The sequence below is a fragment of the Hypomesus nipponensis genome, chromosome 16 (assembly GCF_054491055.1).
Source record: "Hypomesus nipponensis isolate SF chromosome 16, ASM5449105v1, whole genome shotgun sequence".
NCBI lineage: Eukaryota > Metazoa > Chordata > Actinopteri > Osmeriformes > Osmeridae > Hypomesus > Hypomesus nipponensis.
Genome location: NC_140376.1, coordinates 11522367 through 11543394, shown reverse-complemented (window position 1 = coordinate 11543394; position 21028 = coordinate 11522367). Strand labels below are relative to the sequence as shown.

Genomic DNA, 21028 nt, shown 5'->3' with positions numbered 1-21028 from the left:
TATGTGCATTTAATGATGTTTAATAGCCATGTCTAAATGCTTTCAATAGGCTATACCAGACAGTAAACGTTAGCTTACCCTGGTGGCTGAGTTTCACTCATTGCTGTTGGGCTGGGGGTCAGACGTAGTGTCCTCTTGAACACCTCGCCACAAATCCAAATGAAGATAATTTTGCCAGCTTTGCCACCCTTTAATCCTGCTCTTTGCGTTTGTGCCGCTTCCTGCAGCCACTTTTGTGTTTTTGAAAGAAGGGCATGATGGGGTAGCCTACTTACCGCAATTACTCAACACGCAATGCAACACAACAGGATGGCAAACGATCACAACGTGTGGGTGGGCTATAGAATCGTTGACAACATATTACCCAGACAATATTACTTAATAAAAAACTAAATAGAAATACTGCCAGTGACAACATTGTTACAGTAGCTTATTTCAAAGGGTGTTTTTAATGAATTATGCAATATGAGTAGGATAAATGCTTGAAAATATCACTAGAAGGGAAAACGACCCACCTGCATCTGAAGCAAGCAAGCACACCCTACAGTTTCCCCAGAAATTGTACCCTCTCTAGTTTTACTTTATTTTAGTTTTTTATTTTATTATTTTTATTGAGAAACCACAAAGACTGTGCAAGAGTGTATGTGTTTTGTTATATGTTTGGAAACTGCACGAGGCAGCTCGGATCCAAGACGGATTCGAGAGACTGCAGATAGAGTGCGGCTTGTCTGGGTTGTTATATGTTTGGAAACTGCACGAGGCAGCTCGGGTCTAAGACAGATTTGAGAGACCGCAGATAGAGTGCGGCTTGTCTGGGTTGTTTTATGTGCGAAAACTGCACGAAGCAGCTCGGATCCAAGACTGATTCGAGAGACCGCAGATAGAGTGCGGCTTGTCTGGGTTGTTATGTGTGTGGAAACTGCAAGTGGCAGCTCGGATCCAAGACTGATTCGAGAGACCGCAGATAGAGTGCGGCTTGTCTGGGTTGTTATGTGTGTGGAAACTGCAAGTGGCAGCTCGGATCCAAAATGGATTTGAGAGACTGCAGATAGAGTGCGGCTTGTCTGGTTTGTTATATGTTTGGAAACTGCACAAGGCAGCTCGGATCCAAGACGGATTCGAGAGACCGTAGGTAGAGTGCGGCTTGTCTGGGTTGTTATGTGTGTGGAAACTGCAAGTGGCAGCTCGGATCTAAGATGGATTCGAGAGACCGCAGATAGAGTGCGGCCTGTCTGGTTTGTTATATGTTTTAGATCTATTACTTTTATCACTTGTATTATTGTTTTTGTTGATTTTATGTAAAGCACCTTGAGCTGCAATTCCTGTATGAAATGTGCTATATAAATAAAGTCTTACTTACTTACTTACACCCTATAATTTCCCCAGAAATTGTACCCTTTCTAGTTATTAGGGGCGAAGCTGCGAGGCACCTATTGTAATTGGTAGTATTATTAGGATTCCTCTGTAAGGAGGAAACCTATTGTTATTGTTAGTTTTATTGGGGTGTGCTTGCTTTCGGCAGCACAAACCATTGTAATCTCACATATATATTTATTTGTATTTATTCTTTTTGCCCCCCTAAGGATCAGTCAATATTTGGACTACATAGACAACGCCTGTGTCAAAATGTTCGTCTTGGTCTCGATTGCGTTGCTTGTATTTGGATTTACGTTCCGTTGCACAGTTTAGGAGGTTACGTTTTTGTGGGGACAAAGTGCCTTTTGTCGACGAAGGGTAACCTGTGCTAGCTACGTCACCAAGTCAACACACGTTAGCAACGACGCATGGATACAACTTGATGGAGACTTTCTAGCTCGTAAATTGGAGCTTGGATTACGAGTGAAAAATACCACCCCCAAAAAATCAAAACCATTTGGCTTTGTAGAGAAAGCGATTTTGAGTGGAACTGCAATCTCGGACTATATATTTAGGTTGTGACAGTCTTTAAAATTTGAGCGAGGTCCGTGTACCTTGTGGCCATTGGTTTTTCTATTTTGTAACCCGTGTTGACAAACGCTAAATAGGGCCGTAATATCGTTTTGTCATTTTAGTAACTCAAACACACATTAAAGTATGATGTCTTGTTTTTGGTTGTTTCGTTTTTTTTAAAATAATGAAATAACCATATAACACAAATGGTATAACGAGCCATTAATCGTTGTTTTGATTATTCCATATTCTTTATGCTAATATCTGCAAAAGATGAAAAATGAGATTGTAATATCGATTTGTCCATTTTGGATGTCAGAACCAGATAATGAGGAAATGCGTGGATTCCATTGTTTTGTTTCATTTTGGAATTACAGAATAACCATATAACCCAAACGGTATAACGAGCCATTTACTCGTTTGTTTAATTATTCCATATCCTTTATGCTGGTATCTGCAAAAAATGCTAAATAGCCTCGTAATATTGTTTTGTCCATTTTAGATGTCAGAACCAGATTATGGGGAAAGGCTTGGTTTCCATTGTTTTGTTTCATTTTGGAATTACGGAATAACCATCAAACACAAACGGTGTAACGAGCCATTTACTCATTTGTTTGATCGGCCGTATTGTGCATACTGGCCCAAGTGAAAGAGATAGAGAGAGGGGGAGAGACGTGTAATGATTAGGGGTGTTATTTGACACTGTGGATCATGAGATTCTCCTGGAACGTATGGAGAACTATGTTGGGATTTCTGGTCCTTCACTTCAGTGGTTTAGATCGTATCTATCTGATAGATCACAATATGTCCACTATGATGGTTGCTCATCCAGGAGCACTACTGTAAAATACGGAGTACCACAAGGTTCAGTTCTAGGCCCTCTGTTATCTTCACTCTTTTTCACATGTTGCCTTTAGGAAACATAATTAGAAGCTCTGGGGTAAATCTTCACTGTTATGCAGATGATACTCAGCTATACATGTCCATAAAGCCTGGAGAATTTCCACATGCTATGGAAAAATGTGTTTCCGGGTTGAGAACTTGGATGACAGCAAATGTCCTTCTTCTTAATTCGGATAAAACCGAGGTTCAAACTTTCGGCCCTAGAAAATACAGAAATAATTTATCCAATCTGACCTTAAACTTAGATGGCGTCAAAGTATCTCAAAGCCAGCTGGTAAAAAAAATTAGGAGTCACATTGGAACCAGACCTTTTGTTTGAGTACCATATTAAACAAATCACCAGAACTGCATTTTTCCATCTACGTAATATTGCCAAAATACGAAAATTCCTCTCAAAGGATGATGCTGAAAAACTAATACATGCTTTTGTTACCTCCCGATTGGACTACTGCAATGTGTTGTTGTCTGGCCTCCCAATTACCTACTTGAAAAATTTACAGCGGGTACAAAATGCTGCTGCTAGACTATTGACAAAAACAAGAAAGTTTGATCCTATAACCTCTACTCTTATCTCTTTACACTGGCCCCCTATCCAAGCCAGAGCTGATTTCAAAGTTTTACTACTAACTTACAAATCCCTACATGGATTGGCACCACTGTACCTGTCCGGTCTCCTTGCACCCTATTGCCCCGCAAGGACTGTAAGATCTCAAGATGCCGGCTATCTGGTAATACCCAAAATTAAGAAAAAAACTGCTGGAGGTAGGGCGTTCTCATATAGAGCACCTGTTCTCTGGAACAAATTACCTGTCTCAATTAAGGAGGCTGATACTGTTTCGACATTTAAAACTAGATTAAAAACGTTCTTGTTTAGTCAATTCTATGATTGTTAAAGGTAAGTATGTGTGTACTTTCTATGTCAACCTGGGGTGTGCGTTTGCCTATGTGTGTATCACATGTAACTTTTAAATTGTAATTTTAGCTTATGTTCACACTGCCCATTTAGATGTTACAAATAAAGTAAACCTGTTATTGTATATTGTTACTGTAATAGTTCCGTTGCTGTATATTGTTATAGTTAACTAGTTGGAGACAACGGAGGACTGGTTGTTTTCATCCTAATTCATATAAATATAACCTATTTTAGAGTTGTTTCCCCCGGAACAGATTTCATGTTCCAACCAAGGGGGGCTGTCGCTGGTGTGTGGGGCTGCATCAAATACCCTCTTAGCTTTGTTAAATTGCTGCACTAGTCCACACTTGACCGGTGGGGATCTCATTCTATTACGACTGTAACTGTTAGCTGCTTCTGGCATTCTCTAATCCCTGTTCTCCTCTCTGTCCCCCCCACCTATCCCTTGTGGTGTGGGGGGTTTGAGTTGTCAGGACCTGCCTGGTCGTCGGTCTACCAACGCTGGACCAGGTCGTCAAACGGAAACCAGTCCATGACGGCCAACAGCGAGTTTCCAGGTCCCATCCAACGTCTATAAAGCCGAACAATGGATTTTGGTGTTTCAAAACCCACTGACATTGTATGACTATGTTTAGCTTGTGTTCTGCTCCTCTTTCTTACCAACCGTCTCTGGAAGAGGGGATCCCTCTCTGAATTGCTCCTCCCAAGGTTTCTTCCATTTTTTCTCCCGTTGGGAGTTTTTCCTTGTCTTCCTTGAGGGTTTAGGTTGGTTGAGGGGCAGTTCTATGGGCGTATGTGAAGCCCTCTGTGACATGCTTGCGTGTAAAAAGGGCTATACAAATACATTTGATTTGATTTGACCAGAGGGCAGCAACGACTAGCTTTTTAAAACATTTTCCTGTGATCTTATAGGCCTAAAATCTTGACAAATTAGCAGCAGGTTCTTTAGTAGAAGACACACACCAAACTGGAGGCACATGTTGACCGAGTTTGCTAGTTGCTACTTAGTTAACAAATCTTTGATGAACCCAAGTATCTTTTATATATATTAGAAACATTACAAGATGGGGTTCCAGTGTGTTCAAACAAGGCCAAAAGTGTCAGACGGTATCAGTTGAAAAAGACAATCATACCTGTGCAAGAAACACTCCACGCCTCAACCCTCCCTCCCTCCCCCCACATAAATTACCGCTTTCAGCTCTGCTATACGTTTTAATAAAGTGCATTGAGGCAATCATAGCGAGCAAGTTGAGGTCATGAGGGCTACCTTTGCATTTTACATAGACACACAACTGACAGAGGAACTGTTGTGGATACTTTTTTCAAAGTTCTGGTCATATTCTATGTCCAAATTCAACTTCCAAAAAAGTCCAAAAACAGCACGGAGCAGCAACGAGAGGGTTCCCAGGAAAATCAGATTTCCTTTGTCTGTGCTACACCTTTTATATCCAACACATTACACCCCTGAACTTTTAAAACAAATCTTTTGGGCTACTACAATTGTAAATATCCTATGACTTCTGCTCCAATTGGGCCTTGATGCAATGCCATTTCATATTTTCAGCTTTTTCTGCAACATTTTTGGGGACTAACCAGGGACCAAACCAGTTCCTCTATTTTGCCCTTCTACATGTGTTTTCCAACACCAGTTGCAATCAACCCTGGGTTATAGCCCTTCACCATTGTATGGTGCCATTCATTTTTCACAGGTCACAGGCATCAAGTCAAAGTGAATAGTAACTGGTCCAACTCAATATTGTAAACAAATGTGATGCATTCCCAACTATCTTTTGTCATGAATTTCACTAACATTGCAGGTACCGGTAGACATTATCCTGATATTAACCACAGAAGAATTCACCTGGCATGACGTTTGAACAGTAACACAATGTTGGCATGTCGACTGTCCATGTGATGTCGATTCAACCTGTAGCTTCTCATGTAGCGAGCTACTTCAAAGCTAACAAGCACAACAAAAGTAGCTCGATACATGAAAAGCTACAGGTTGAATCGACATCACATGGAGACTTAGCTTGCTACATTTACTGGTAGCTTAGCTCACTACATTTTCCAAGTAGCTTACCCAACACTTAATTTTAGGCTACACGTAGCCACGTACCCAATACACTGTCCTCTACAATCTAGGTAACATTAGAGACATTTCCTTGGCACCAAGTTAATAGGCCCAAGTTAATAGGCTGAAATTGCCTTACCTGGTGAAAAAACGGATGTCTTTGTCCGAGGAAGCGAAACGGTGGATGCCGAACCTCTGCGTCAACGTAAGTTTCTCGACCTGCTGTCTCAGCTGGCGGGTTTCCTCTTGAAGAGCTGCATTTTCCTCTAGCACCAGGTCCACAAATGCGGGATTGGGACCCACGGCTTAGTCATGGTCATCTTGGCCTGATGCGTCTGCGCTTTCTGGAAGGCTCTCCTTAGGTTAACCACCAGATCCTGCTCTACAGACTTTCTGCGATGGGCATCACTGGCACTGCACTCCAGTGGATCTCATCCTACCTGTCGGGAAGATCCTACCAGGTCTCCTGGGGAGGCAAACTGTTAGACCCTCACCAGCTCTCCACTGGTGTCCCACAGGGCTCCGTCCTTGGACCCCTCCTCTTCTCTCTGTACACCACCTCACTTGGACCAATCATCACCTCCCATGGCTTCTCCTACCACTGCTACGCTGACGACACACAGCTGTACCTGTCGTTCCCCCCGACCGATCTGGGGATCTCAGCTAGGATTGAGGCCTGCCTCGCAGACATCTCCGCCTGGATGACCGAGCACCACCTCCAGCTGAACCTCGCCAAAACAGAACTTCTCATCATCCCGGCCAAACCCTCCATCTCCCACGACCTCTCGATCACCCTGGGATCTGCGACGGTGACCCCCTCATCCTCTGCCAGGAACCTTGGGGTTACCATGGATGACGAGCTCTCCCTCACGGCCCACATTGCTGCGGTCTCCCGGTCGTGTAGATTAACCCTCTACAACATCCGGAAGATCAGGAGATACCTGTCTGAGCACTCCACCCAGCTGCTTGTCCAAGCACTTGTCCTCTCCAAGTTGGACTACTGCAACTCGCTGCTCGCCGGTCTCCCAGCATGCGCAACCCGCCCTCTTCAGAGGATTCAGAACACGGCAGCTCGCCAATCCCTGCGGATTGAACTTTTTCTTCGATTCTTTTCTCTTGACTAGCTTTGGACAATCAATATCGACGATGGATGCCATTGCAACGGAAGTAAACGCGGTGACTGAGAGTTTTAGGCGGAAGTACGTCAGCTCACCGTGGCATATAGGCAATTTTACAGACCTATTCAGAATGTTTGTAAACAAAGGTTGCCAAGACATTTCCGGGTGGATAACTGTCGTCCTGTATTAGTATGGTAGCATAGCATAGTAGTTCATAGTAGTTCATTTAAAGATTAGATCAAAAAGATTAACGTCATGCCGAAATATTGGTGTGTTTGGGGTTGTAATGTCAAATGTACACAGGCATGTAAAGGATAAGGCTTTTTCCGTTTTGCCACGGTTAAATCGAAATCGACCCAACGGAAACTGTGGATAACGTTAGCACAGATCCACTAGTAGCCTAGTCTACGTTTACCGGGCGGTCTCGCTGCATCTAACGGTACCAATGCAATGGACAGGCTGGCAACCAACCACTCATGACCGGATTTAAGGAAGACATTTCCTCACAGATCATTTATAAAACGTTTTTGTTGGGTTGCTGTTGGGTAGCACAACGTTGGGTAGCATATCGTGCAAGCTTGCTAGCGTGAGAGTACTAGTCCAGTTGATGTAAATAATCAAACTACACAAAGTGGCGTAATCTGGCTGGAGTTTTTCATTTACAGGCCATTTCAGGCCTTGGGCCTAGACCTCAGGTCAAACTACAAACATCATAAAACACTCAAGGCTCTAATAGGTATCAAGCCCTATGGCTCAATATAATTTGTTTCCAAAATGTGGGGAGAAGGATTATCAGACAAGGAGATCAGTGTACAGTCTGACTTGTACACTAACATCAATTCAGGAGATCAGGTTATGGCAGACAGGGTTTTTTGATTGTTGAAGAACTGGCAAAATGTGGTGCCACACTGGTCATGCCTTCATTCCTCAAGGGGAGAAAGCAGCTAAAATGTAGCTAGGCCAAACACTATGATAAAACGGCCATGAAAGCAAAATACAAATATTTCATTATTTACAGTCATCTGATATCTGTATATTTAGGAGGTTTACTTATTTAAGCTTAGCATAGATGTAATTTATGTTCTGTGTACTTATGTTAGGCATATGTAAATGCCAGGTGCTTGCGTTGTCTTAAGAATGTGCATCGGACAATAAAAGACTTGAACTATATGAAAACAATATATATATGCTATATACAGACGTATACCTACTATATGAAACAATCAGTATTAAACTGATAAGAAATCGTAATGTTTGCTTTAACCAACATTAACTTTTCTACTGTTAACTCTGCTTCATCGATCCACAAATCCTCAAAACTGCTCATCATTACAATGATAAAGTTTCCATAGTCAATAAGATAGATAGGTACTTAATTAACCCCAGAGGGAAAATTATTGTGTCCAGACAGATAGCTAGAAAGCTCACGCAGTCCAGAAAATCTTTAATCGTTAAGTTGGATATTGTAGCTACAGCAGTAGCTAGCGATCTCAGTCACTACGAGTTTGATACACCGTTACAATATTATTGTTATTCGCTAACAATATCAACACCAACGACATCGGGAACGTCTAGTTTTTCCGTTCCAGGCATAATCATGAAACGTGTTATAATCATAATAATCCTAAAACGTGTTCGTGGTTAAATGACATGGAAAATCCTGTTGGCTTCAATGGCTTGTTAAGCCTAGTTTATACTTATGTCGCCGACACTTTTGAAATGGTCGCCGACGAAAAAAAAAAGTGGCGCTCAGGCTGCTGCATTTATACTTTGGGAAACAGTCGCCTGTGCTCAAGGTTTGCGTGACGTAAACGGAATCATTTTACTGTTACATTCGTAGCTGTGGTTACATTGTTTATGCTTTACCCTAGGTGATTGATCGGAGAAAATGGCTGTAGCTAATTTTGAGAGGCAATATAAAGGTGTGGATATGTTCTAACTTGCTCCGCCAATCTCTCCTCTATTCCTTCCATCATAAACAGTTGTTAAGCGTTCACTGAAAATTCAAAACAATGAAGTCAACGACGCGTGACGTCTATCTAGCCAATCACACTTGCGCGACACTGTGACGACATCAGCGCCAGTAGAAATTTCTCCTGGTAGGCAACACTTTCAAGCGACGGTTAAAAGTGTCGATCGTGACGCCATTTCTGTCGGCGACCTTTTCAAAAGTGTCTGCGACCTAAGTATAAATTGGGCTTTACGGTTAACTTTCGCCAGCCAAGATCGACGTTATCCACCCGGAAGTAAGATATTTGTTGTTGTGACGTCAGGCTGAAATGTCTTATAGTTCAATTTTACACCAAAAAACTGAAAGAGGGAAATGTTTTGACGATATGACAATTGTGAAAACAGCCAGGTGGTGAGATTTTAATATAGGTTGCAAAAACATTGATTTCGATAGAGTATTTTATTAATCCCCGAAGGGAAATTAAGGTGTCATAGCAGCCGGTATATTTGAATACAATAAAATATAATACAATAGAATAAAGTGCAAGGAGACAGGTTTAGTGCAGTTCTGTGATGTTGGCTCTGACAGAGATAGATGAGTTGAACAGTCTTATTGCGGTTGGGAGGAACAATTTCTTATATCGTTCCTTAGAGCAGCGGGGTTGAATGAGTCTGTGGCTGAAGCTGCTTCTTAACTTGTCCAGGGTTTTGTGGAGGGGGTGAGAGGGATGGTCCATGATTGCCAGCAGTTTTGCCAGCATCCTGTCCTCCACCACCTCCTCCAGGGTGACAAGCTTAGAGCCAACCACAGACTCTGCTTTCCTGATGAGTTTTCTCAGTTTATTGGCGTCCTTTGCCTTGATGCCCGCACCCCAGGACACCACAGCAAAGAAGATGGTGCTCGCCACAACAGACTGATAGAACATCTGCAGCATCTTGTTGCAGACATGGAAGGACCTGAGCCTCCTCAGGAAGTAAAGCCGGCTCAGGCCCTTCTTGTAGACGGCCTGTGTGTTGGTGGACCAGTCCAGTTTATTGTCCAGTGTGACCCCCAGGTACTTGTATGCCGACACCACCTCCACATCCGTCCCACCGATGCAGACAGGAGAGAGCAGGGGCTTGTTCCTCCTGAAGTCCACCACCATCACCCTCGTCTCCGCCACGTTGAGCTGCATGCAGTTCTCCCCACACCACTTCACAAAGCGGTCAACCAGGTCCCTGTACTCAGCCTCCCCCCCGCCCTCAACACACCCCACAATGGCCGTGTCATCAGAGAACTTCTGTAGATGACACGACTCAGTGCAGTGCTGAAAGTCAGCAGTGTATGTGGTGAAGAGGAAGGGGGACAGTACAGTTCCCTGGGGGGCCCCGATGTTACTGATCAGACGACCAGACACACAGTTCTGTAATTTAACAAACTACGGTCTGCCCGTCAGATAGTCATTGACCCAAGTGATGAGGGGAGCACTCACCTGCGCGCCCTCCAGTTTGGCCTTCAGCAGTCTGGGCTGGATGGTATTGAAGGCGCTGGAGAAGTCGAAGAACATGATCCGGACTGAGATGTTGGGTCTGTCCAGGGAGGAACAAGCCTTCTGCAGCAGTTAGATGATTGCATCATCAACCCCAACATGGGGCTGGTATGCAAACTGCAGGGGGTCTTGTGATGGGAACACCAGCGGCCTGAGGTGTGCCAGGACTAGTCTCTCCATGACCTTCATGATGTGAGAGGTCAGTGCCATCGGCCTGTAGTCCTCCAGTGCAGCAGGACAAAACAAATCCCTTACAAAAGAAACTTTCTAATTTCCTGCGCTTTCAAACAATCAGTGGAGTGTGGATAGCAACGGAAGCTAGCTTGCCCCTAGCAAACTGCTTTTGAATTAGCCATGTCCCCCTAAATTAATATCGAACTTATTTACGTTTTGGGGGGCTTATTTTCAGTGAGCAGACGCTACTATTTGAATCGCAGTTCCATCTGAAATACTGCCAGTGACAACGTTGTTACAGTAGTTTGTTTCAAAGGGGGTTCCTTGTTTCAAAGGGTGTTCTTAATGAATTATGCAATATGAGTAGGCTAAATGCTTGAAAATATCACTAGAAGGGAAAACAGACCCACCTGCAACTGAAGCAAGCAAGCACGCCCTACAATTTCCCCAGAAATTGTACCCTCTCTAGTATCTGTCTGTTTTTCTTCCAATATCTCTGCTCTGCTGTCAAAACATGTGATTTGCCTTCGAATTAGATAAGTGGCATTATCTTATGGTTAAGGAGAGTGCCATAACATCTAAGCAGACAATGTGGGTGCGTTGCAATACATTTGCAACACAAGCACTGATGCATCTGTGTCATACAATACGGGTGTTTATTAAGTTTGGCCTTATTGACCATTAAAATATAATATTATAATATATTGACCTTATTTTATTATAATATATGTCTAATAAAAAAATTGATTGGTGTGTGAAATAGAATTTAGAAAAAAACTAAAGAGACAATTGCATGTCGGAAAGCTTGTGTGTCATCACAAAATGTTTTAAATAATATTCAAGAAACCTTTTAGTCTTTAGAATGCGGTTTGGAATTTATTCATAATTACATTTGACACAAAGCCATTCACCAAAATATTCAAAGCAAGGAAATTGTGGCAGAAACCACAATGAGACTAAGCACAGTGAGCGGTGCAACGGCAGGCCACATGGGCGTCCACTGTCTCCCTCAGGTCCACACTCTTCTCATAGATTCTGCTCAGACCCTCTGAACGGTTTAAGTTGGAATCTGTAAAAGTAAATATGGGTAAAATGTAAAAAGGAAGCTGTTGGTACATTTGATGCATTTTAATTTCAGTAAAACATATGTAGTCCATCATGCACTCACCGGTGGGCAGGCAGTGGAAGCCTATGGTGACAGGGGTGGTCCTCACTGGGTAGCAACCATCCAGACAGCGCAGCACAGGTTCAACAGAGAAGCATTTGGACTCCTGGCCATTGACAATCATCTGCTTTTCCAGCTTCACAGATTCAAGCTTCAAGCGACATTCTGGAATATGAAAGTATCATTAAGTTCTGCATAGACAACATAATAAAAATATCCTTTGCTCAATTAGAAAGACGTTTTTCAGAGCCAACATTGCATAGTTTGTTCAACAGTTTAATTAACAGTTCTTTGTAAAAAGTTATGTTTTACCGGTGGCGTCCCGGCAGCTCTCAGCTGGAAGCACCCAGGAATGGGCAAAGATGACTGGGCTCTTGCTCAGGCGTCCATTGGGCATGCGGAACTCCTGTCTGACTTCCCCATCAGCTTTACCACAGATACCACAGGTCTGACCCTTCATCCAGTCCACAACTTGGACCTAGTACAAAGATTTCAAAGAGAAATTAGCTAGTTATCTTTTATCATCACTTTCTGGTTCATCTTCACAACAATGTTTTGTTATCAAGTAAAATGACTGAATCTTATCAGAAGATTTCCATCACCTTCCATGAATTTCCATCCATGTAAACCTCTTGGAGACCATGGCTTGGAGCATGGAGAGAGATACCCCCACCGCTTTGTCTGATCTGGATGGAGCCTATATTCAGGAAGAGGATAATCTTCATGAAATGTTTTTAACACATTGCTAAACCTGCAGCTCAATACACTGATGTTGTTAAAGGAAGTTAATAGTTTACAACAAATGAAAATAACCTGTAGGGTGTTGGTATGGGAGGCTGCTGATAGGAATTTCTTGTTCGTTGACCTTCACCAGTACCTGGTTGTCCTTGGGGTACAGGTCAATATCGCTGGGGAAAATAAATTCATTTGGTTATTTTGTAAAAAAATATATACTTCCCAATTGAGCATGAATAGTATGCAATTGTTGTCATTTTAGTTACCAATATAGTTATGCTTGTTATTGCGTACTCACATATTAGATATCTTCACATTGATGTGGTTTTGATCATTGTCCTTCTTTAACAAAACCATGAACTTGAGCTCTTGTGTACAATCCTGAGCCACAACTTGGTAGCAGGAGAGTGGCATGTCACTCTTGTACCTCCTGTTGTTGAATGTAGTCATTGTGTTTCCATCCATGCTACATTCAGCTAGAGTAAAAAAAAAAAAATTATGACACCACTAAACCATTTAAACCTAAAACATTATTTTGAATAATCAGATTCTTCTCACCTGTATTGGCTTTAGAGAACAGGTAGTACACTTGGTCAACAATGTTGTCTGAGAGAACAGAAAGCTCAGCAGCGGTGTCTCCAACAGGCAAAGCAATAGGGAGACTCAACACCAGTTTGGACATGGTCATCTGTAAGGACAATGAAGTAATTTTAAAGTAATGGAAAACCAGCTTCTATAAAATTAACCTCAGTTAAAAGCAGATGACTAGGTCACCTTTGGAGTCTTCAGCACAATATTCAACCTTCTCGCAGAAATGAGAGCCAGTGTGAGTTTGATCTCTTTCTTTATGTTTTTGGCTTTTCCTTGAATAACCCCAGCCTGGATAGCAGCACTATAAAGGGACTCAGTGACCCTAGATCAAGAAAGTAACATTTTAAACATACTTATATACAGTAGATGATTATTTCTAAAGCAATTTCGCACATGGTATAGACCACAAAGTCATAGCGTTGAATGACTAATAGTGAAATGAAAGATTGTACCTCTTTGCATTTCGCCTAAGGGCACTTGGGATCTTGTCCCATGACAGCTTCAGACGGAGAGCAGGATTTTCGTTGACAAGACCAGTTTCTGCTGTGATCTCAGTCTCATATTCCTTGCACTCAACACCCCATGCAATCTTAGCCTAAGAGGAGAAATTGTGGGTTGTTATGTGCATCTTGCAGGACCTCAGATAGCTTGTAAAACAATTATAGTAGTTCATAATAACAAACTAATAACAATCTAAACAAATTATATTGTGCACCAACAACACAGAATAAATCGTAGAGGGTAGTTTAAGGGGACATTTCTGTAGATAACAGCAGTGCCCATGAAAATAATTTTGCTAATCATTGTTTTTGTCAATTCAGACAGCATCAGAGGTCTTCAGGCTTACCATAACTTTGTGGTTGCTCAGCAACACTCCATCAGTACAGATTCTGTAATGGTTATCCTTTTCTAGGTTAGCCACAATGATCTGCACCCTGGAAGTAGCTTTGTCCATATAGGCAGTAATCTGGTATCCCTGCACTGCATGGTCAGCTCTCACAGCACGGATGAGTATTGTCACGGAAGGAGCAACAGCATTGCCAAGGAATTTGTTCTGACAAAATGTAAAGTTAAGTTATTCTCATACTCGTGTCCAGGGTCAGTTTGAGCTTTGTGAGAATAAATTATTGTTGACGTTTTTTGTTAGGGGTATTGTTTTACCTGTTTGTAGATGGCCTCAAAGCTGGATGCACTGCTTCTGCTGGACGTTCTTTCCTTTGAGATGGCGTGCTGCAAGAGTGATGAGGCAGGTTGGATTGAAGTAGGTGTTTATTTACACACACATTTTATATGAAAATAATTACCTTGTGGACGTGGTCCTTGGTAAACTTCATGTCATAGAGTTCCTGCTATAATAGAAAAGTAAACCTTTCAGTAAATGCATTTTTCTTTTGAGAAGAAGAGTACTTATTGATTGTACCTTACCTTTGAAATGCGAGAGCTGGAGCTCGACGAGCTGGAGCTGGAAGAGCGGTTGTTTGGTGATCTTCTGGTGTTCCTTTGGCTGTTGCGTCCGCTGCTGCTGCTGCTGCTGCTGCTGCTGCTGCTGCTGCTGCTGCTGCTGCTACTGCTGCTACTGCTACTGCTACTGCTACTGCTACTGCTACTTACTCTCTTAGACTGCTTGTTAACTGCAGCAGCACCAACAATCATGATGTTTTTGTCTTTACGGGAGGATGAGCTGGATGACGAGGAAGAGGAGGAAGAAGATCGAGAGCTGCTGGAACTAGAACTGCTGGAGCTGGAGGAAGATCTGGTACCATTCTTGCGACCGGGAACTAAGACTTTCTTGAGTTTCAACAGGACATTTGTTGCGTCTGGAGATTCTTCATCTTCATTCACAGTGATCACTTTGACAATCTTTTTAGCTGCCTCTGATCCAACCTGGACCTCAATCTCCATTCTTTCAATGACTGTGCCTGAAGCTATACCCAAAAATAGATTTTTAGACATGTATCTCATTTGTAATTGTATTTCAATCAAATATAAAATGTATAATTTCACTTGCCTTGTGATAAATCAACAGTGACTGAGTGTTTCCCGATAAGGGTATAGAGTGGTGAGTTTCTGATGAAGGCAGCATTCTGGGATTCAATGTTAGCGCATGCCTTTATTCCAAAGGTTTTGAATGCGGTACAGAATTTCTTCTTCAGTTGTGCAGACAACCTTCTCATTTTAGGAATGATATTAGAAGGCAAATCAGAGTAAATCCGTTCAGATGATCTTGACTGAAACATATACAATAGATTAGATCTCAGGGGTATACAAAGAAGTTCATGCTGTAAATGGTCAAATGGTATGGTTTCAAATAGGTTACTCATCTTACCCAATCACTTTCCTGTGAGGATGAGATTGTTGATCTCAAAGTATCTCTAGACAGCTGTGCTTCTTTGGCAGGAATCATTGGTATCATCTTAGTAGCTGCAAGGTCTTCAACATTTCTTGCCACAGCAAGACTTTCAACACTGTAACAATGATTTACGAAATTCTTTCAAATATTATAGTACACAATGCAATATTTTTTTCAGATGTAAAGTTTAAAAGAAGCAGTTGCATACCGCACAGTTGCCAGGTGATCTGCAGACTGAACAGGCAAAACCTCAAACTTGAAGTTGCCCTTGGCAATGTCAACTTTAGCTGCCATTTTTGCTGGGACAATTGTGTGTACTTTTGCCCTTGCCATAAGAGTAGCCTGGATCCAGGCAGTGTTCACTCCCATCACAGCAAATGTATGCATAGCAACACTGAAACATTACAAAATAAATAATTGTAAGAATAATTGTATCACATGAAGTAACCTTTTCATAACAAATGTATAGGTGTAAAATTGTACTCGTATCCCTGTAGCAAACTGATCAAATACTACCTTGGTGTTATCTCTGCATGCAGCTGAATGTCTGTGTTCAAGAGCTGGGCAGGATGGAAAGCCTCAGGAAGTGAAGGAGTCATGGCCACTCTGACTGTGAGGTTGGAGAGAACACAAGTATAAATTCTTAATTTGATCAATATTGTAACATCAGTCGTTTACATTACTCTGTTGGTGGAGAGAGCTTACCTTGTACAGTTGCAGCAGCCACGGCAGCAGTGTAGAAACTGAGTTCCATGGGCACACCAACAGCTGTAGGGAAGATGCGACGTACCTCTGCAGCCAGTAGGGGCTTTGCGTACTGGAAAGAGGCTCCAGACAACAGTTCCTTCAGAGCCTTCCTTCCAATTGCATGTGCAGAAGGTCCAGTAGCCAGCTACAGGAAATCATAGATATATTGGAACATTATTTTAAAGGAAATCATAGATATACCGGAACATTATATTTAAAAGAAATCATCAGGTATGCAAACAGGTCAGGGGTAAAAAAGGTGAGAACGATACGGCGAACCCTCGACCCTCTACGGGGGTTGGGGGGCATGCTCCCCTGGAAGAAATTTTCTTAACTTGTTAAAAGTTAAACGCATCAATCTAGTGCACTTTGAGACCTCTTCCCACTCTGCCCGATTGGCTTTGAGGTTTAAGCATTAGGAGGGACGATTGGTTCCGGAGCCAGTTGTAAAGTTGCAAAGTTTTCTCATCGGATCTGCACAAATCACGTAGGTGACCCATTTCTGTTCAAAAAGGTGATTCCCACCTAAAGGTGTGGAGTTTGCCAGCCTAAATCATAGATATATCTTGTGTTGCCTTCGGGTCACATGACCCAAAGGTTCACAATGACCATTGTTGTGTTTACCCAATATTACCCAATACAAAAACAAATAAAAAGCATTTTATTTTAACCTTCGCGATGTGGGGGGTCGGAGACAGCCCGACGGTTAAAAGAAAATGCTTCACTTTGTTTTTATATGAGGTAAAGTTGTCACAATACGGTGGGTCACAATCACTGATGGGTCAGAATGACCCAAAGATAACACAAGGGATATAATGGAGCATTATATTTTAAAGGATTGGTCTCTCTGTTTTAAGTTGTATTTAAAAGTTGTTGTGTGTGTCATACCTGTATGGCCTGTTCAATCATTTCCTTGTCAATGTGAGCGAAAGCAATTTCCTGTCCAAAGAATTTCACATACATGGAACCTAGTGGCTTGTTTGTGGGTAGGGACTTCAAGTCAGTCAGCTGTGGATGGAAGAGCAGAGTAAACTTTGATAATCTTCAACACTTCATCTGAACTAATTTGTTTTTTCAACAACGCTTAGTAGTTTCAAAATATCCCTTTCACTCACCGCCTTAATGACATGCTTCATCTTAGTGATCCTGTCAGCATTTTCAGCAATATTGGGCATCTTCATTAGAGCCTCCTGGATTCCTTCTGTTCTTACTCCCACCTGAAAGAGAAGATGACTTAGTATAACATAGAAAACTAGTTAATTGCTATCATTAGTATTTAAAGAAGAGCTCGTACCTCCAGAACATCTGCAGCTGCTCCAGCAATGTATGTTCTTGCCTTGGCTACCACAGCTCTAGGTAATAAGGTGGCAGCATCGTTGATGTAGAAAGCACTGGCAGCAGCACCCATCATCAGAGGAGCTTATGAAGGAAACACATATATGTTTTTATAAGATATAATAAGACAATAATGATTGCTTTACATTTAAGATAAACCAAAAACAAGTTGCCAAAAAAGACCCTCACAGGAATAGAAGTCCAGGTGGAAGGCCTTGCTAAAGGTATAACTCAACCTATCGAATTTGGGACTGAGGATCTTGACAGCGACGTTGGATGCTGCAGCACTGAAATGGGAGATATATAAATTAAATAGTAATAAAGTCAGATATAAAACAGTTGTGAGCAAACTGTGTCATGGAGTCCAAAGATATACATGAAGCAACTTATCCTTACACTGGAGTAAAGTCAGAGGCGGTGCTCCTGGTCAGGGATTTCATGTAAGAGTACACAAAGCTGGCCACTTGCAGATTTGTCTCTTTCTGCACTGCATCGGCAAGGGTAATAACGAGACCCATTGGAGGCCTAGTCTCAAACAGCACAACAGCAGCAACCATGCGGAGCTCTGGGTGGAGAGCCCTGTCCATGAACAGCTGCACAGCCACTTCCTGAATCTAATTCACAGAAATGACATTGACAGATATAAATGATAAGTTAACTTGTTTACAGTGTCATCCATAGCTATGAACAAATATCCTTACCCTTCTAGGCTCCTTCTTGGCAATGTTCCTCAGGGCCAGGATGGCATCAACCTGAACTCTTATAGGCAGAGAAGCAGCAGCAGCTCCAAATCCAGGCAAGAGCTTTGTGATCGGTTTAATACTAGAAGGGTGGGCAGCATTACCCAGGACTTTAAGAGCAACTACAAGTTCTTTAATTTCCCCCTTTGCAAGCACCTCAATAGCATGGTCATGGATGGGCTGTTGAGAAAAAACATGAAGTTGTTCAATCTCCAGGATAATGAACGTAAACACAGCCTAATAGAGAAATATTTACATTACCTTCACAAGTTCTGAAGGGCAGTTGGTGTGTACAGCACAGTACTTGAAAACCATGGTACCATAACCAAGCATGGCGATTTCACGAAGAACTGTGTTTTGCTGAATCATGTGGTGGAAAGCCAACCCCTGGAAGAGAGAATTTACATTGTGGTCTGGTTTTATAATATTCATAAGAGTACTTAATGTTGACTTGAAGGTTTACCTACCTCTACAAGCTTGACACTATCCAGATCAGCCGTCACCATGTGGACAGCAGCCATCAGAGCCTGAGCAGCCTCAGGAATGGTGAGGTCACCAGCAATAAACTTCTCCTTGATGAACCTAACAGTGACAGGACTTCCAATCGCCGGGATGGCACCCAGGATCCAATGTCTACAAAAGTAAAATGTGCATTTTAGTGACATTTTTCATTTATTTTCCTATTCAAATTATATTTGTTCTTATTATGTAATTAAACACCTGAAAGCTGGATTTGCCTTGTATTGAGTCCAGATGGCCTCAATATTCTCCATTCTGGCCAAACGCAGGAGCTGGATGAGCTCCACAAACTTCAGAGGGGCATCCTCATGAACCTTTGCCTCATTGTGGGTAACCAAATGGTTCAGAACCTCAACAATCTGTTAAGAAAAAGACAAAAAGTATTAAGGATCATTTATGTTTTTTTTCTAACTGTTGAATAAGGATTTAATACCTCAATACCTGAGCTTGTGCATTGCTGATCCTGAGGAGCTGAATGGGTATCTGGTGAAGCTCAGTGGCAAACTCATATTGCAGAGATCCACGGGAAATGTATTCGGCTCCAATGGGTTCCACTGTGGCCTTCTGAATCTCTTGGAATGTCAACCTTTGTCTATGAAAAGGAAATTAACTTATTATGGATTGCTCTACATATTGAATACACTGTCATTGTATCAATTCAAATAGATCTCCAGATGTTTCTCAGATATCAGTTATTAGACAACATACTTTGCCTCCATCTGGGCAGCTCCGGTCATCTCGTTGAATGGAGAGAACTGATGGACCTCAGTTACCGTGGCTTCCATAATCAGAGCACCATTGGCAGTTGGCCTCATGATGTAGTTGTAGGCTGCAGCTCCCCTCAAGTTCTTTCTAGACTATAAAGATAAAATGTAATGTTGCACAAAATGTCAGATGTTCATACTGATACCTATCGGAATAAAAATGTAGGTGATGAAACAGCTACTTACATCCCGAGAAGCTACCAATTTTTCAGTGTAAGCCAAACCAAACTCCTTCTCGAGTCTCTCCTGGCAGTGATTCAGATCCTTGGTCTTGGTCAGATGAATGCGCTCAGCCTTGGCGTCCTCACTGATGACATAGCTGGTCTTGCAGACTCCCTGAGCTCCAGCCTGATGAATATAAAAGACAGCATGGTTTGACTGAGAGTTAGAGTAGTGGTAGGATAGGGCTAACACTTTAATTTGCTTTAAAGATAGAAGCCTGACCTCTTGCAGCTCATAGATGTTCTGTGTCTTCTTGATGTTCAGCTGAAGGATGTTCAAGATACCTCTGTGGACATTCAACACCGTAGCAGAGATACCAGCAGGGGCATGTATCTTACCCACAACTCCATTGGCATACTCAAACTTGATGGGAGTCTGGAGCTGAGCAGTCAGAACTGAAGTGAGCTTTGCAGCTGGAACAAAAGGATCTCTGGGCCAGACACCACTGTACTCAAAGATCTCTGGGTCCACAAGCTGTGAGAAAACAGAAAAAAGGAACATTTAATGAAAAGAAGATGAACTCCTGACTCTTGAGTATTGAAACTTGATGTGCATCCTGTACCTTCAGCAGGAAGTTATTCTGGGCAACTGCACTGATGAGAACTTTGCTGATGACTTTGATTCCTGCTCTAGCCAGACCTTCCTCAGGCAGACCTCCTAAGACCACTGCCTCATACTTGTACACATAGGTATTGCTGGAGGCAAACTCAGGAGCTGCAATGAACAATTATTTTGAATTTTGTAAGTAATCTGTACATTAATCACTGATTGAAATGAATGAATACACAAATAAATAAAAACTTACCAAAATTGACCTGTTGACTCGCTGAAATGTTTTAGTAGACACATTACTTAATATACAATTAAAAATTATTGCAACAAATTATCATCTAATAATAACAATTTAGACTTACCCACAAGGGCTAGAGTCAGGGCAAACACTACCGTTCTCATGTTCGGCGGAATGTAACAAAAAACATTCTCAGACTTCCTTTTAAAGTAAATTTCTGCTGACTGCACACAATTTATCATTCACCAAATGCACTGGATTACCATGTTGACCTGTTATCAGACCATTAAAACACACTTTAAAACTAACAAATCAATGGGATTGCAAATGTTACACACTAGGTTAGGGTAACCTGGCCTTTCTCAGGTTAGCTATTTTAGGAACGGTTCAATGTCCAAGTACTTTTTTTGTTTGTCCTTTCTCCAATTTAATTCTCTTATAGGCCCAGAGACATTAGATAGGTCTCCAGATTACATTTAG

At 42.0% G+C, this 21028-nt stretch overlaps 1 protein-coding gene across 1 annotated transcript; it reads right to left on the bottom strand.

The window, feature by feature from the left end:
* Nucleotides 1-11438: 11438 nt before the first annotated feature.
* On the bottom strand, nt 11439-20805 carry LOC146254881 (vitellogenin-like). The gene is made up of 34 exons (XM_084675516.1): nt 20673-20805; nt 20564-20584; nt 20321-20472; nt 19981-20232; nt 19723-19884; nt 19481-19629; nt 19214-19364; nt 18974-19131; nt 18721-18886; nt 18515-18640; nt 18215-18433; nt 17910-18127; nt 17703-17800; nt 17473-17597; nt 17294-17395; nt 17067-17186; nt 16137-16323; nt 15948-16041; nt 15640-15825; nt 15408-15546; nt 15090-15309; nt 14507-15006; nt 14386-14430; nt 14243-14311; nt 13929-14135; nt 13534-13676; nt 13265-13403; nt 13049-13178; nt 12789-12966; nt 12569-12663; nt 12358-12452; nt 12068-12233; nt 11759-11920; nt 11439-11659 (listed from the first exon to the last, which is right to left on the bottom strand). The coding sequence occupies exons 1-34, from the start codon at nt 20788-20790 to the stop codon at nt 11547-11549; spliced, it is 5205 nt and encodes a 1734-aa protein (XP_084531642.1). The 5' UTR covers nt 20791-20805; the 3' UTR covers nt 11439-11546.
* Nucleotides 20806-21028: the final 223 nt, after the last annotated feature.